Source organism: Cryptomeria japonica, chromosome 3 (assembly GCF_030272615.1).
Source record: "Cryptomeria japonica chromosome 3, Sugi_1.0, whole genome shotgun sequence".
Lineage (NCBI taxonomy): Eukaryota > Viridiplantae > Streptophyta > Pinopsida > Cupressales > Cupressaceae > Cryptomeria > Cryptomeria japonica.
This window is the reverse complement of record NC_081407.1, coordinates 316,465,815-316,483,363: the sequence shown is the minus strand read 5'-3', so window position 1 is coordinate 316,483,363 and position 17,549 is coordinate 316,465,815. Positions and strand designations below refer to the sequence as shown.

The 17,549-nt window shown below is 36.0% G+C and overlaps 1 protein-coding gene across 2 annotated transcripts; it reads left to right on the top strand.

The window, feature by feature from the left end:
• Positions 1–13,466: 13,466 nt before the first annotated feature.
• LOC131036015 (uncharacterized) lies at positions 13,467–16,386 on the top strand. 2 transcript variants are annotated; one of them, XM_057967807.2, is made up of 5 exons: positions 13,467–13,830; positions 13,941–13,994; positions 15,670–15,777; positions 15,875–16,006; positions 16,118–16,386. In XM_057967807.2, exons 1-5 carry the CDS (start codon positions 13,717–13,719, stop codon positions 16,145–16,147), a joined length of 438 nt encoding a protein of 145 aa, XP_057823790.1. In that variant the 5' UTR covers positions 13,467–13,716; the 3' UTR covers positions 16,148–16,386. The 2 variants fall into 2 exon arrangements, with proteins under 2 accessions (XP_057823790.1, XP_057823792.1); XM_057967809.2 differs by having other exon boundaries at positions 13,471–13,830; positions 15,875–16,386.
• The last annotated feature ends 1,163 nt before the right edge of the window (positions 16,387–17,549 follow it).

The following is a 17,549-nucleotide window of genomic DNA, read 5'->3' as shown; positions in this document are numbered from 1 at the left end:
CTTTGGCTCGAGGGTTTTATGGAAGGCATTATTTGACATAAGACTGCCATTATTTGCCGCCACAGGTTTTTCTCTCCTTGCTTTTCTCTTTCCTCGAATTCTGGAAAACAATAAATACTTTCAGGTGAATATTTTGCGACATTTCATTTCGATTTTCCCTTACAGTCCATCTAGCTTCGATATTTTGTCTTTATTTTCTTTGCCAACAACCTAATCTATGACCTAATAAAGAAATCTTTCGTGGTCGCTTGGAAGTTGTAGATTTATTTGTCATGGGTTCCACAAACACTTCATTTATATAATCAAAACCAGTTGTATGCAGCATCCTTAGAGAACCCAAACAATTGCTATATGAATGCAAAAAAAACGTCACTTCCTGTGTCTTCAGCATGAATAAAATTATTCAAACCCCTCTACTACTCATTGAAGTCCTCAGCAAGGCAACCATTCTCGTTTAAAACAGTATTTAGCTTTTTTTCAATGCAATGAATGGACTGTTTATTTCACTGTTGGATCTATTTACGGTCTAAAGAGTGTCTTAATAGTTTTCTCTGATTTTGGATAGCTGTAGCTGACATTACTGCTCTTTAAATCTTGCAAACTTGTCTTTGTAAGCCTCTTAATATCTCAGATCTTCCCTTAGATATATGTGACTGGTAAAAGCTCTTTGTTTTCAAAAAAATTGGAATGCTGCTCATTGCTTTTTCACCAATTTGTAACTAGACTTGAATTTCTGACATCCACTATCAAATGTTTTTTATAAAATGCCCCCTTCGGTGCCTGGATCTTGTCTTGAAATTTTATGTCTTAAAGAAACTGCCCTTTTGACTGCATGAAGATATCCTTAACAGTGACCCTTGAAAAATACCAATACCACCACTTGGCTGTGCATGCTTACTCTCTACCTTGAGTATATCATTTGGTGTCTCCAACATCCAATTTATTATAGACCTCTTGTATTGGTCTTTCAGTGAGCTGGTCATGAACTTGTTGAGGGACTGTCATTGCTTAGGGTTATGAATATTCTTATGATTTGTTCTCATAACTCTTTTGTGCTTATGGTTGCCTATATATATTGTTGCACTTACTTATTTCATAGCATGGGCTGTTATCTCTGTCTTTTTATAATATCACTGTCGCAAGACTTGTGACCGACTTTATACCTTGTCATGACTGTGATAATCCTATCATGGCATAGGCTGGGGTTTGCCTTATTGCAATCTTGACTAGCTGAGATTTGAGTGTGATTGAAAAGTCCCTGTTGACTTTCCGGGCTGTGCTTGTTCACAATAGGCAAACCTCAAATTGTTGCCTTCCCAAGCATAGATGATAAGGTCTTATTGTCACCCCCAAGCACAAGTTCACTTACTACGAATTGCATATGTTCATTGTATATGACAAACTACAAGATAATTGAATATATATGAGGTAAGGCTACCTAAAAGACCTCAAGTCGGCCTTACTGATTTGACACCAAGAATAGGGTCAGTCCTATTTAATTACAAGTTACTTATTTAGGGCCAGACCAATACCTTTGTATTAAACATATAAGCTGCACATTTTATTGAGAATTGCTAAGGCTAAAAGGCCAATTAGCAATTCCAAGACTAGGTCGGCCCTCGCTAGGGATCCGACCTAGCTACATGACAACACTCCCTCTTAGTTAGGGAGGATACTTCCAAATAAGCAAGTGACATCATGGCTGCTCCCATGAAAACCAAATGACGTTCTACATCATGAAATGATATGCATCATGTAATCCACATCTATGATATTCATCAAGCGTACCTGAATCAAAAAAATACATCATGGACTTCTTCCTTGCTATCCATCTTGCATTCCCTGCAGAGGATGGATCCAAAATCTTACTATGCACACCTGCAAAAAGTGAGTATACATACAAATATATAAATACACATCATGGACTTCTTCCATGATATCCATCTTGCATTTCCAACAGAGGATGGATCCACCTTGCATTGCCCGCAGAGGGTGGAAAAGATCTTTCAACCTTCTCCTTGAGAAGGATAACTACTATCTTGCATTGCCTGCAGAGGATGGCTCCACCTTGCATTGCCCACAGAGGGTGGAAGAGGATTTTCACCTCAATCTTCTCTTTAGAGAAGAATACAACACCACCTTGCATTGCTCGGAGAGGGTGGAAGATACAACTAAATGTATCACTAGGGTTGATACTCCCTCTCAACTAAAGCTGTGTTTTCCACAACACCAAGAGTATCTCTAAAATATTCAAACTTCACTCTAGCAAGAGACCTGTTCATCCGTGTTGATGTATTTCAACTGTATGGCACCTCTTTGTACCATATCTTGAATGAGTCTCCATATGCTTTGACCTATCATGAAACACTGGATTGACAGACATCTTCATACAACTCTGATTGTCATAATGAATGATTGTGGGTTCCCAAGGTTGTCCAAACAAATCAGCAAGAAGGTTATGAAGCCATGTTGCTTCTCTATTGGCAACACTTGCTGCAATATACCCAGCTTCAGTAGTACTCAATGCAACTGAGGACTGTTTTCTACAGACCCAAGAGATCACTGTGGATCCCAAACTGAAACAAAATGCCTGAAGTGCTCTTCCTGACTGTGACACTTCCTACCCAATCTGAATTAGAGTAACCTTCCAAGGTGATGACAGTATTGAGTGAATACTTCAGCCCATAACCAACTGTTCCTTGCAAATGTCTCTCAGGTTGGAATTTTATTTTATTTTTTGTTGTCTCGGACCAGCAATCAGACTTTCAGTATTTAATTTCAGATTAACATTAAGTAAATGAAAGCAAGAAAACAAGTGCACAAGAGACCAACTCAATTACCTTGGGAAAACCTCCAAAACTGCACACTTGAGTGAATCAGATCTGCCTCTTTTAATACCAGGTTTGCACTTCTATATTCACTAGGTCTGCTCTTTCATTACAACTGAATATGTACTTTCAAGTTTGCTTCAGGTCTACAAGAATGAGTCTCTCAGGTTTGCACTTTAATGCACCATCTAACAGCAATAAGGAGCACCAAAATTCTTTATATCTTCCTTGGATAAATTCGACAAGTTCACTGATTATTTTTGCACACCAAGAGGCAGATGAATTTTGGTAAGAGCATGAATGAATGATTGTGTTTAAACTTACCAAATAGCCTTTATTTATATGGTGTATATACCCTTTTAAGTCGGCTTATTTAAATATATATTTTGGTGCCAATTTGATTTGAGTGTGGCGTGTTCATTATAGGGCTGGCCCTATTTAGGAACACACTATCTTCTTTGGCGTGAAGGGTCCAGCTCTACACGTTACCCTTTGGCAAATGGGCCTAGCCCTTTAGGGATTCGGATGTTGCCTTAGGCAATCTGAATCCCCCTTTTTATTAGCCTAGTTACAAACAACACTCCCTCTTAACTAGGGAAGAAAATGAATACATAATCAAACCTTTAGAGTTCCATCTAGCACACAAGCATAGAATGGATCTAGCACACAAGCATAGAATTACATCTTCCACCTAGCACACAAGCATAGGATGGTTCTAGCAGACAAGCATAGAAAGTGTAATACACAAGTGGGTCTTTACATAATTACAATTTTCCATCTACCACACAAGCATAGAATGGAACCTTCCATTCTTACACACAAGCGAAGAATGGACATTGGCTGAGAGCACTCACTGCATAACAAGTGTCAGGTCTGGTGTTAACTAGATACATCAAGGATCCAATCAACTGTTTGTACTCAAATGGATCTGCAAAATCAGAGTTAGTTGCAAACATACTCAATCTTTCAAGTTAGTTTCCATAGGAGTAGACATGCGTTTGCAATCTATCATTCTAAATCTTTTCAAAACATTAATTGATTTAGTTAAATATTTGTCATACTTATAATCCTAGAAGGAAATGCATTAGACCTAGTTCCTTCATTTCAAATTATAATGCTAATTCTTACAAAATCCTAAGCTTATCGAATATTGTCAATTCTTCCATCTAGAATTTACTGAGGATTGTAGGGAACGTAGGACTCCCTCTTAATCCTTGAAATGAGATACATAATATAAGAATCCTATTAGGGAAAACAATCATAGGATTTTCATAAATCAGAAGAATGCTAAATTTCCTTTTCCTTTACTTTTACTTTCTATGAAGGGATCCATAACATAATGACATATCGTCAGTCATCTCTTTAAGTAAGGAAATGCGCTGAAAACTTGTATAGGCTCTCATGCCTATTCCAAGCTCCCTCTGAAGCATAATAGTTTAAGACTTATTGACATCACTATTAGAATCAACCATGATTAATAATAGCATGAACAAGATACAACATATATAAAACTTATCGCTTTTACCCGCGTCCTTAAGTTGTTTAATGAATCTCTGGTGGCTGAGTGGCCTTTGGCTCTTGCCATCTACCTTTAGCTTAGTGACGATGCTCATAATGTTGGCATAACAACCAAAGTTGTTGATGGTCAAACAATGTGCATGACGGTGAACTTTCTAAATAGCCTACACCCCTTGACCCTAAGAATTACCTCAAAACATGAAGCTGAAATGTCAATACTGAAATCATACATGATTTAAAAAATTTATTCAACCATATGAATACTTATCTCTTTCTAGGTTGGTCTTCTACCAACGTTCTAGCTCAGTATCGGAGCTTCCAACCATACTGAAGTATCTAGCGAAGGTGGTTGTGTGGCCTTCGACCCTTGCCATTGCTCATCGTTTATCTCCATCTTGGTGGCGTCAACATGCCAAGCCACCAAACGCTTTCACTGTAGTCGACAAATGATCAAGAATGTCAACCACGCATTGTGATCATATTCTGCGAATACAATTTGTTATATTGCGACCCATTCAAATGCGAATACAATGAACTCCTTTCGGGGCTATTGCGCATACAAACACCATGAATATGGCTCTCGACAAGCACTGCAGCAGCGACCATCCTTCCAATTTTGAATGATTATGACGAGGCAAATACTGCGGACATACCCCTGTGATCATACATGGATACACCCTATGATCAATGAGATCATCGTGAGTAACCTGCGATCACCACCTTATGCGATCTCTGTGTATTGAGATGAGTCTCCATACGCCCCCTCGATGCACTGTGATTATTGATATCACCTTACGGTAGATGTGGCCTCCATGTGTGAATACGCCTGCTATGATCACCACCGCGACCTTGATGCCTCCACGACTCCTAACAAACACGATAACTCCATCACGACCCGAATCTAGTTCGAGCTTTCACCTTGTCACGATTAGATGATCAACTCGGTGATAAAAATGTGAATATTCTCATGGTGATCACAGTGCGGATTATAAACATGTTCGTGGACACCTCCATGTTGCGCGACTATAACTAGCCATGGCTCACATTGTGAACACGACTCCCTGTGAATATCCTGAGCACCATGATCGTGCAACACAAGGCGAATATACCAAGCGGTGAGGAATAGCGGCTTCCTCCCTGCATTTACGCCTCCAGGTTAATATGGTGTTTGCAATATCTGGCAGTCACCCTGCGAATGCTACTGCCAATGGTCGCAAACAATGCATACACTTTTGCGATTCATTTTGAACACGACTAATACAAAACTTGAAATGAGATCATGATTATGCGATAATGTGAACACACTGCGGATGCAAATGCGAATACACCACGAACATCTCTAACACGGTCACTGCAATGATCCTGCGATGATTTGGATATACCCCAATGTCCATTGCGAATACTATGTGAATACTTTGCAACGAACACGGGGTTTCGAAGCCATGACCACCATGCGGATAATGCAAATGCAATCCATAGCGACTGTGAGTACCTTGCAACTGTGATCACTAAACTCGAAATGCGATTTACCCTTGACTATATGGTGATTGCCAAGCGAACATTGAGATTGTCACACTACGACTGCAACTCGCTCAGGCCGCATTCGACTAAATCTGCAATTTGGAAAAGTCGTAGCTCTGATACCATGTTGACTTTCTGAGTTGTGCTTGTTCACCGGAGGCAAACATCAGATTGTTGCCTTCCCAACCATAGACGATAAGGTCTTATCGTCACCCCCAAGCACAAGTTCGCTTACTGCGAATTGCATATGTTCATTGTATATGAAAGACTACAAGATAATTGAATATATATGAGGTAAGGCTACCTAAAAGACCTCAAGTAGGCCTTACTGATTTGACGCCAATAATAGGGTCAGTCCTATTTAATTACAAGTTACTTATTTAGGGCTAGATCAATACCTTTGTATTAAACATATAAGCTGCGCATTTTATGGAGAATTGCTAAGGCCGAAAGGCCAATTAGCAATTCCAAGACTAGGTCGGCCCTCGCTAGGGATTTGACCTAGCTACATGACAACAGTCCCAACACACCTTTGAATGAAGATGCCACCTTAATGCTTCAAAACTGCACCTATGACTGCATTCTACATGTTGTTGTGACTACATCTTCATTGTAAGGTTTGTGTTGAACCTCACTCTTCATACATTATTACTGCTGCTACCTTTGCTTTGAAAATAATAGCAACCTGCTCATTTACTGTATAATGGAGATTACTTTAGCATAAATACATCCTTGCATACATCTTTTGAGTGAGGAAAACTATCATTATGCTTATCGGTTGATCATGTGATTGCATACTTGTATTTGCCACTCTTCATCTGTCATCAGTTTCTAATATAACTTGATTGTATGAGACATTGTTGTTGCTTTCATATGAGCTGGGCTCAACCCTTGTGGGAGCCTCATTTACCCCCACTCATTTGTGCAGTTTATGACCAACAAGCTATCTTTTCTTGTTCCTACACACGAAGCAAACAAGTTAAAAATAAGATGCATTTGATTTCTTCTGATCTGATATTTGCTTTTTCTGAGATCTTCCGTGATGCTGACTATATGCACCCGATGCATGTAGGGACTATATATACATGCATGCATTAGTATACATGCTAGGAATGTAATCAACCATTGCTTAGAACAAAATCTATTTTTAACTCTTTTGTAGATACCAGAAGGAAGGCAAATGCAACCAAGGACGAAGCAACAAGACAAAGGCAACATCAAGGCTACTCCAACCGTACCAGTCATTTAGGAAATGACTGGTTCCACTCTCAACATGCTCTCTTTTATTTTGTACTCATGTATACATGCCTATGTATTTCCTTCTTGTACCTGATGCATGTAGCTAATCTCACGGCTCTTTGTGTGGGACACATGCTTGAATATCAATAAAAATACTTCCTTTTTTAGATGAGATGTCTCTCTCTTTTGCTGTTACGAACTAGAAGTATTGAAATGTAATCTTTAGTTCATTCTTCCTTAGTGTAGTTGGAATGCAATATAGCAGGAGCAATATGTACTTTGTTTCCATTTTACAAAAGCAAGCATAGCTTAACCTATTTTTCAGCTAGAAGTGAAAAATAGGTAACAAAACGCCAGAAACTATCTTCCTTTTTGAATTATGATTATCATAACATTCAATAGGAACTTGCACCGTGCTTGACCATTTTTAGGACCATTGGACTATTTGATATTCGTTCAACTATGAAATTATACAATTAAGATAATTAATAGCAAAGAAAAAGAGGAACTCTTCGTTTCTCCCAAAAACTTTATACTGAAGTGGGTTGAAGGTTGAGGCTCTAACATGAACATGCTACAATCCCAGGAAAGTCTTATAATCACAGATATTGAATTATTTGAATTTGGAAGATTTCTATTTGTAATTAGATTTATGAATTGGCAAACCCATTTTTACAGAATCTCATATTACATGAATATATTGCTTTGCATTCCATTTTTATGCTTCCACCTAACCTTTTTAAAATGCAAGGCCATATTTATTTTATGATTAGACAGTTGCATCTGCTAGGTAGTTTCATAAAAGTTCACTCTTTAGTTTCTGTTGTATGCATTTATTTGTAATACTGTGAACCTACCAAAATGCCTTTTAAAGTCTTGTTTGCTTTTTTTTTTCATTTATAAATATTTTATAAAATCATTTTTCATTTGGTTGTTGTTGTGAATAGTTCTAGTATTTGAACAATTTTTTTTCATTTGAAGTAATTTTTTTTTTAGTTTTCTTTATTTTTTCCTACAAACTGTAAGATTTTCTATTGTTGTTCATTAATTATGATGTGGCAACCTTTTTATATTTTTTCCATTGATGTCAATGTTTTGTTATTTCTTATATTTAACAATCATTAATTTGTTTCTGTACCTTTAGATTTTTTAAAGTCAAAGTCAGATAAATTTCATTAAATTAAAATTTTTGAAGATTAGGTATATTATTCACCTTTCAAATCATTGCAAATACTATTGTAGTCTAAATGTTAGCCAAGATTGAATGTTTGTAATATTATTTTGTAAAATTGCAAAGATTACAAAATGGGCCGAACAAGATGTCCATGCGAAAGTTGGAGGCACATGTGATGTGGAATATTTCTTTGGCCACTTGAACAATATTGATTGTAAAGGCCATTGCATAGGAGGTTACCAATATTGGTAAGGCATCTTTCCACGTTGGACATGAAGTGGAAGGGAGTCTATAACAAAAGAGTTGTTAATGTCAAGGTGCAAGAGTACCTTATGACATGCTATAACAAGTTGTAAGGGTGTTTTGTGATTGGGGGCTACATATGAGACCCTTCAATGGGTTGTTGAGCCTTATTTTGTCTTCTAGTAGGTATGCAAGCAAGTTTTTGTTCTCTAGTGGAGAAATTCATCCAAGTTTGGTGAGAAGGGTTCAGAACCTTCTAGAATGTTGCAAGTAACTTTTGGACACGTCATTATACCACTTTTTTTTTTTGCAGGGTTGACTTTTCTTAGCCTATTTTGTTACAAAATGAGGGTTTAGGATGGTAGTTTTACAATACAATTTGAAACAACAAAATTCTATTTAATTAACTACAACTGTAAGGAGACAAGTATTGAAGGGAGAAGTTTAGAAAGAAAGAAGGAAATTGTATTGATGTTCATGGATGACAAAAAGTAGGTCAATGGAACTTGGGAATAAAGACAAATTCTTTTTAAAAGAAAAAGTCAAGGATCTATTTTCATGGCCACTGCTTGTCTAAGAGTTGCTTTGATATTAGTAATTTATAATAGATGTAGATTGTGTATATCTAAATAGATAATTATTCTTCCAATATACATATTTGTCAAGACACCATTGAACCATAATTTAGTATACTAAAAAATGTATAAACATTTCATTTATCATAAAAGAAGGGCCCATTTCTACCACCACAAAATTGTATTAGAAGCAAGTTCAAACATAGCTTACAATAAAAGATTCTTTGCGAAAATTAAATCTATGCTATAAGGTATCAAACACACCTACATGCCAACGTATGTTGAGGTCCATGTCTATGAATTGACTACAAATGACTTCACCCATATCATTGTTTGACAAGAAAAATGAATCTTCTTAATATGAAATTTGCACTATTTAAAATGCAATTAGATGGTTTGCATTGTGGACCTAAATCTAATGGGTGGTGTGTATGTTGAATTTGTATCTATTTGTAAACCCAAAATGATCCAACCACTAACCCTAGATCTATAAACTAATTCAACAAACAACCAATAGAAAAACTATAAATGCATTCGAATAACATAAAATAAACAAAGCTATACCTTCACATGCAAGAGAGGCTTGTCTCCATTGTTCTCCTATCTCCCATGATCTTGTGTTTGATAGTATTGCTCTCAAATTTGTGTTGCACTTGCACAAGAGCTAAAGGAAGAATGGATGTGGTTTTGATGATGTAAGGTTATGCTTGTGATGATGTATGCTCTAGAGAGATTTTGGCATTGTGTAAGTACGATAAGAATTGCAGATTGGTCAAAATGGAAGGAAGAAGCATATTTTATAGAAATCTCAAAGAGAATCGAGGGCTTAGATTACGAGGTGAGAGTGTGAATTTGGCCAAGATCACATAGATAAGAGAGACTCAATACCTAATTGAGGGGTAGGTAAATATGAAGGGAGGAGATTAAGAGGTGAGTTGACTTTAGAGAAAGACAAAGTGAATGAAAAGACGATTGGCATTTCTCACATGCCTATGAATTTAGATTGTGATCCATGTGAACAAGTTGGAGGGCTAAAATTAAAAGAGGAAAATGGTAAGCAAATTAATTTAAAGGCATTTCTCACATGCCTACGAATTTAGATTGTGATCCATGTGAACAAGTTGGAGGGCTAAAATTAAAAGAGGAAAATGGTAAGCAAATTAATTTAAAAAATGAAAGTATTTATTTAATTAATAGAGGAAAAGGGTAGATTAAAAATATATATATTTGTTTAATTTAGGAGAGGAGATGTGATTAAATAAATAATAAATATTTATTTAATTTAGAAAGAAGAGGTCTAATGAATTACTTAAATAAATAAAAATATTTATTCTATTAATAGTGGAAGAGGCTAATGAATTAATAAATTATATAAAAATATTTATTAATTAATAGAAGAAATTAGAATAAAACAATTAAATAAATAATAAATATCTATTTAATTAAAGGACAAATTTAAGTGTCTACAAGTGGCACTTGGATCTTGAACTCAACAATCAAAGTTTGAGTGCACCAACAATTTAAAGATAACAAATTTTTATGCATATGTATATTGATTATAGATCATCATTCACTTAATGGCCTACTAATTAGACTTAAAAAGACCTATTGATTGCATTATTCAAAGAAATTCTAACAATTCAACATACAAATCCAAAGGTAATGCACATATTCCCTCCTTTTTTTGATCAATAATAATAGTATATTTTAATATTATATAACAAAAAGTATATTTTCAACTGAAGCTAAAAGCGGCATTAACCAATCCACCCTACAAACCTTAACTGAAATCTATAGAAAAATTCATTCACAAGAAACCTTCACCATCTCCCTAGCATGACCCTAAACCTACAAAGGGATTCATCCCACAAAGGCCTCAAGAACCACAAAACTATACATCATTTACATTATAACCCCATAAACAACCCTACACCTTGTCTACTTTTCAAACAATAATAGAGACACCATGAAGAAATAATTACAAAAACATGTAATGTTAGCAACCAAAAAAGAAAAAAAACCAGGAGCTATGTCCTCATTTTGTCAAGTCACCCTTTTCAATGACCTGTTCACCTAGTAGTCTCTGGACTCAAACCTCGCTCTTTTATTTCCCTTAATTGCACACTAGAGTACTCAGGTCGTTCCTTTTCTTTCTCATGAAGAAAGTCCTTAAGCGCTACCCACCCAATATTAGTCTCCATCTTCCGCTCCTCCCTGTTCAATGTAGCACTCCAGCGAATGAAGGGTTGCAGGTGGGGGGTGCATAATTCCCCAATTTGAATCCAATTCCCATCATTTGTTACAAACCCTACCCTTGATTCTGCCATTGCCATCAATGACTATATCCCAAACAACCATTCTTCCTTGACACACATCCTCATCACCCATTCAATCTCTTCCTTCTCTCTAAGCTCCAACACCCACACTAGTACCATGAAAACTATTTCAACATTGGCTCGATAAATGTGTTATGTGTCGATGAATTCTTCACTTAACAAAATGTCAATGATCTGCATGAAGATGGGTTCATCAAAATTAAACAAACTACACATCCTCTTCTCTGTTACCGTCCCCAAAAAGGCTAATTTTTGTTTAAGGATCTTGAGAGAAAAAATTGTTTCAATGTTATCCATATTCTTGTCACCCGTCAGCAAAAAAAACTGCATTGTCTCCACCTCACTTGTCGATTTGAAAGCCCCCAACCTGCCATAATAAATGCCTCGCTCAAATCATCATACCCATCTACCTTTGGCGACGTACAATCCATTTCACAAGTGCAGACACACATTCTGGAGATCCTCCCAGATCTCAAAGCCTTGCCCATCATTAATCAACACAACCATCTTTGATAACATGTCAACTATGTTGTTTCCCTATTGTCTCACATGCAAGCCTTTAAAAGCTAAAAAGGAATTTAATTTTTTTTTTATATTATTCTTGTTATATTTGTTCAATTTCCATGATGAAGCTTCACCTTTAATGATGAAGTTAATAATTATTCAATTGTCTTCCTCTAGGTGAAGTCGAGTAATCTTTAATGTTTTTGTCATTTTGATTGCTAAAAATGCAATTTGAACCATTCAAATCTCTCGCCACCCACCCAACTCTAGTTGGTCCTAGATTCCCCTTTGAGGCACCATCAAAATTGACTTTAACCCATCCCCCATTAAGTTTGTTACACATCACCTCCACATTACCACTCAAAGTCGGATTAACTTGGGAAGGCCCATTAACAAGCCATAAACTTCCTCCTCTTAAATTTATAAGCTCAATGAAAATTCCTAAATACTACAAGTAAACACAAGGATAGGTACCGAAGAATAATAGTAACAAAAAAATGAATAGAAGAAACACAACTACTATGAAGCTATAATGAGAAATAAAAAACTATGCTCAATTTTGGTTAATTTGTATTGTCCTGATACTACTAGTCTATATAAACAATAAAACTTATTTAACACTAACTCTCATTGTAGTCCACCAATCTACTTCATAAAAAAAAAAGTGCATTCAATAAGGAAATCATTGAGAAAAGTGAGATTATTGGAGACAAGTGTCATTCTCAACCCTATCGTTCCAAGTGGTTAGCAAACTTTGCTTTGACAAGTGCAAAAGTGTAGCTCCACATTAATTTTCCTTTATTTTATGTTTTGATCCTTAGATGTCTTCTATGTTAAGAAGGATAAGGAGATAAGAGCACTAAAGGATAACACATATTTGACTCTAAAAATCAAGATGGTGACATACATATCAATTATAAATAATTTAATATCTCATTAAATTTTTTATCAAAGGTATCACACCATATTAGGTGTAAATTTGTGTCAACATATTTGTTGATGTATTGACTACTAATTGGTGCACGCATCTTCATGTGGATATAGTCATATACTTGCAAACTTTGAATGCCATACTCTAAGGACTTTGCTCATTAATTTTTCAGATAAAAATAAATGGAAATGTGAAGCACTACTTAAAGTGTGATCAGATAGTTGAGACACTATGAATGCACATTTAATCAAGAGCACTTGATGCATAAACTCACTCACTTTTCATATGTAAGAGACAAAAGAGAGAGAAGGATAGAAGGATGGAGGGAGAGAGAACGCGAAAGTGAAAAATGTATAAAAAAAAGAAATATTTTTTATTAAATATAAGGGACAAAAGGATGGAAACAAGACAAAGAAAAAGAAAAAACGAAAAATGTATATAGAAAAAATAATTTTTTAATATACAATTGACCTCATGTATTAGGTGAATTTGTAAAAAAATATAAAAATATAAAAAATGAAATTACCATTTTCCATACCTTACCCATTGCACATCAAGATGCCATTTGCCAATTTAAATCTCAAAATGAGAAACTATTTCAGCGCATCACCAATCATTCACCGACTGCGGAAATAATTAAAATTTCCCCTTAAATAGAAAAACTAATTGTTTTAGCGTACAGGCAATTTCCCGACAGCTGGAATCGATTCCTTGTAATTTTCCTGGAATCTCCCAATCTTAATACATATTTTGCAGGTGAAAGTCTTTTCTTCTGCGTCGACAATCATACTCTCCATAAAATCTATACTTGTAACATATAATGTTCTCTACTCGCATCAGATAAGGAATGTCTAGCGAAGAAAAAAACCATGTAGGCTTAGGGTTAGGTTGGGCTTCGCACTCAGCAGAGTCCCCTTCACAGACAGCGTCTGCAATTGAGGGCTCCAACATTGGATTCCAGGTAAGATTGTATCTTTGTTTGTTTTTTATTGGTCTGTTTATATTGTAATTTGTGAAATCTGGTGTATAGGGTTTGGGAATTGAGAATTTGGATGATTTTTTCTCTTTCAGCTGCTGAAAAAATGTGGGTGGAAGGAAGGAACTGGTCTGGGAGTTGCAGAGCAGGTAGGATTATTACACCCAACTGTCCAATTCGAGTTGTTTTCCATTTTCATTTTTAAAAAAGTTAAAAATATAAGTTGTGGAAGTGCAATTTTGGATGGTATGGTGATTGTGGAAACTTTGAATGGAATATTAGAGTTTCAATAAATTCCTAGACCATACATACAGATAAAAACGTTTATCTCGCATGCGGAGGAAAATTGGTTTATGGGTCACTTATGTAAGTTATATTAAGCTTCAATTCCCCAAGTCGAGCCCTCTTGGGAGATTGGTCCATTTGGTCCATTTGTCAACTTATGGATATGGATTCAGCATTATAGCCTTATCTAGGGAAACTCAAATAAATTGAATTGAGTATCTGAATTAGTCATAATTGTTTTTTTGGCTTGGTGAATGAATCTTAGGTAAGATGATGGTGGATTCAGCATTCATATCCCTACCAAGAGGGAAAAACATTGAATTGAGTAGCCATATTATTTATGGTTGTTTGTTTTGCCTGGCAAATTACGATTTCTCAAGTGAGGTTGTGATGTCTTTTTACATGGTCTTTGGTAAGTTTGGACTGCATTCTTTTATTGGGTGATCTTAGGATGCAATTTTAAGATTCAATCTGGGTCAAATTTACTCTTATTTCTTACACCAAAACCTCACTATTAACTTCGATACTTTTTTAACCATGTGGTCTAGAGATTTCTATTGCAAGTCTGTCTGTTGGTGAGACACATACCTGTTTCTGAACATACAATATCCTAGGGTATACACCTCCAAGTTGCAGTGTTAATAGCCACTTCCTTGTTACTAACATAAGTACCTACTGTGTTTTATTGATATCCTTGCCATTTTATCACCTATCATTTTGAAAGCCCCTTAGTTAGAATCCACTGATGTACATGTGGCACATTGCCTCCATATTCTTATGACGGAATTGTGTGTTGATGTTGTATTTAATAATCTCACATTCAGAACAATCAGGTAGAAGCAGCTGATATATATGTGGCATATCATTATGATGGAATTGTGTTCTGGTCTTGCATCTAATAAAGTCTGAGAACAGTTTTGAGTCAAAGAAGTTCTATGAACTATTTCACACACATCAATGACAACGAGTTTGCAAGTTTGGAAACAAATTTTGAGATACAAGGTGTAATTAGCAACCTCCTTTTTAACTAAAATTTTAGTACCAATGCCTGCTATGCTTTGTGTAAACAATCTTTGAATTACAGAGTTTAATTAGCAACCTCCTCTTTTACTAGCATCATGTAGCAATGCCTGCTGTGCTTTGTGTAACCCATGGCTTGTGGTTTTGATCTTTGTCTTATTTAGAAGCTATTGCTCTGCATGTGGCATATGGTTGGTAATGTCATTTAATAATATGTATATATCTCCTTTCTATTTGTTTAGACAGGTGCATATCCAGTTACATATTTTGGCCAGTACTTGCCATGTGGATTGATATGAGATTTTTTTTCAAATAATATTTGAATTTGTGCTTTATTGGAGTGGTGGGTACCAATCCCAATTTTGATCAAAGATAGGAAATATATAGCTAAAAATTAAAACTTATAGGAGGTCACAGACAACACATGTATGATGTCTGCTTGGAAATGAGTTTGTTGTTATCTTGATGAATTTGCACACAGATTGTCTTTCTATTTTGAATGATTATATTTTCTATCAGGGCAGGTTGGATCCTATAGAAACACATGTGAAACATGATAAGCGAGGCATTGGCGCAGAAAATAAGCCAAAGAAAACAGTTAATTGTACACCAAAAGAAAATTCTCAAGTAAGTTCAGTTATCATTTCCGTTAGCATTGTAAACATTTTTTTGTCATTCTTACACATTATTTGGATATTATCTGACAGAGATTTGGTCTTTTCAGTTGCAACCAAAAAGAAGTTCAAAGAAGGTGAAAGCTTTATCCAAAAGGTTGAGAAAGTTGGAAGCTGAAGAGAAACGGCGGCAAGAACAGGCACTTGAGGTAGCATTCTTCAGGGAGTTCTGGCCAGATAATGTATGAAATAATTCTTATAATATGTTCATGAAAGGGCGAGCTTTTCAATTCATTTCCATCCTATAGTGCTAACAGTCATATCCTCTTTTGCTTTCCTTTCATGTACTGGAGCAAAATGCACCTGTGGCAGACCTCATTTGAAGGGGCTAGTTCATGAAATTGTTTTCTTCTATTTGTGGATATGTGATTATATTCCTTGAGGATCAAGGTTTTGTGTAGACTGGCATGGCATGTGAAAAGCAGCTAAGCGATGCTTTCACAACTTTTTTTTCAACAAGATGTGTGATTTTAATTCTAACAGTCAGTTCATTCGGGTACCTCTAAAATTTCTTGACCATTTTTTTTTGACAAAATCATGATTGCTATATATTTTATTGTGATGTTAGTTTCTCCTCCTCTTTTTAGCATTTTCTGTAGGTCATAATTCAAATTTCATTTTAATCCATGCCGTGCATATGAAGACAAATCTCATACCACATTAGTCTTGTGAATTACCTAGGTGAAATTTGTATTATATCCAATGCACTGGCGTTGTTTATATTTTCTTGATAAATATAATTATATCTCCTTGATGAAATAGAAATGTTTCTTTGAGTGTAGAGTATGGCAGAAATGTTATTGTGAAAGTGGTGTTTGTACATTTTGTCACAAATGTGAAATTTTTGTATTGAAGCAAGCAGGGTGGAAGTTTCGGTCAAAGGAAATGTCAAAATAAGATCTTAACATAAATTCTAAGTTGCCGGTTCTCGTACTGGGTTGGGTTCGGTTCATAGATCTGGTTCATGGATCCAGTTCATGGGTTTGGCTATATTTTTTGGGGGGGTTTGGGTTCGTCCATACAAAAAACATGTAAAACTCTCACATACGCATGTGTACACGCACACAAGCATGCACATAATGCCATTTATTACATTATAATAATATAATTTATATTGCATAGAATTACCTTTTCCACTTTACCATTAAAATGTTGATGAATTGGTCTGTAATTTCTTACACCAAATGATGGCTTATTTATCTCACTCTACCAACTGATGCGGGGTGTTAATCTCTTTGCTGATTATTTGGAGGTTAATAATGGACATGATCCTGTATATTTAGGGACAGAATACAATACTATAGTCAGTGGTATCAGAGGGGCAAGTGAAGGTGCTGGAGGGCATTTGAGTCTTGAAGATCATTGAGTAGTTTGTGGTAGAGCAATTGTTGGTATAGGCACCAGTGCAGCAGTACTGCTCAGTTTGATAGGCAGTGCAGGTACTCTTGCATCCCTCCACTTTCAGTTCAGCAGAGTGCACACCATCCACGTTGACTTTGCATGCAGGGGCGGTGCACTACCCATTGGTAGGATTGATGGAAAGAGGAATGTTGAAGCCATCCACCAGCAAGACATAGGAGTCCTGGCCACTCTGGGTGTACTTTGTCAGTGGTGGGAACGGCTTCTGAGACTTAGCAGCTCAGTTGGCCACTGCAGTCACCAGTTTGACAGGTTCCTTGCCCGATTGTGAGATCAAAAGAACAAGCTATTCGGCCCCAGAATTTT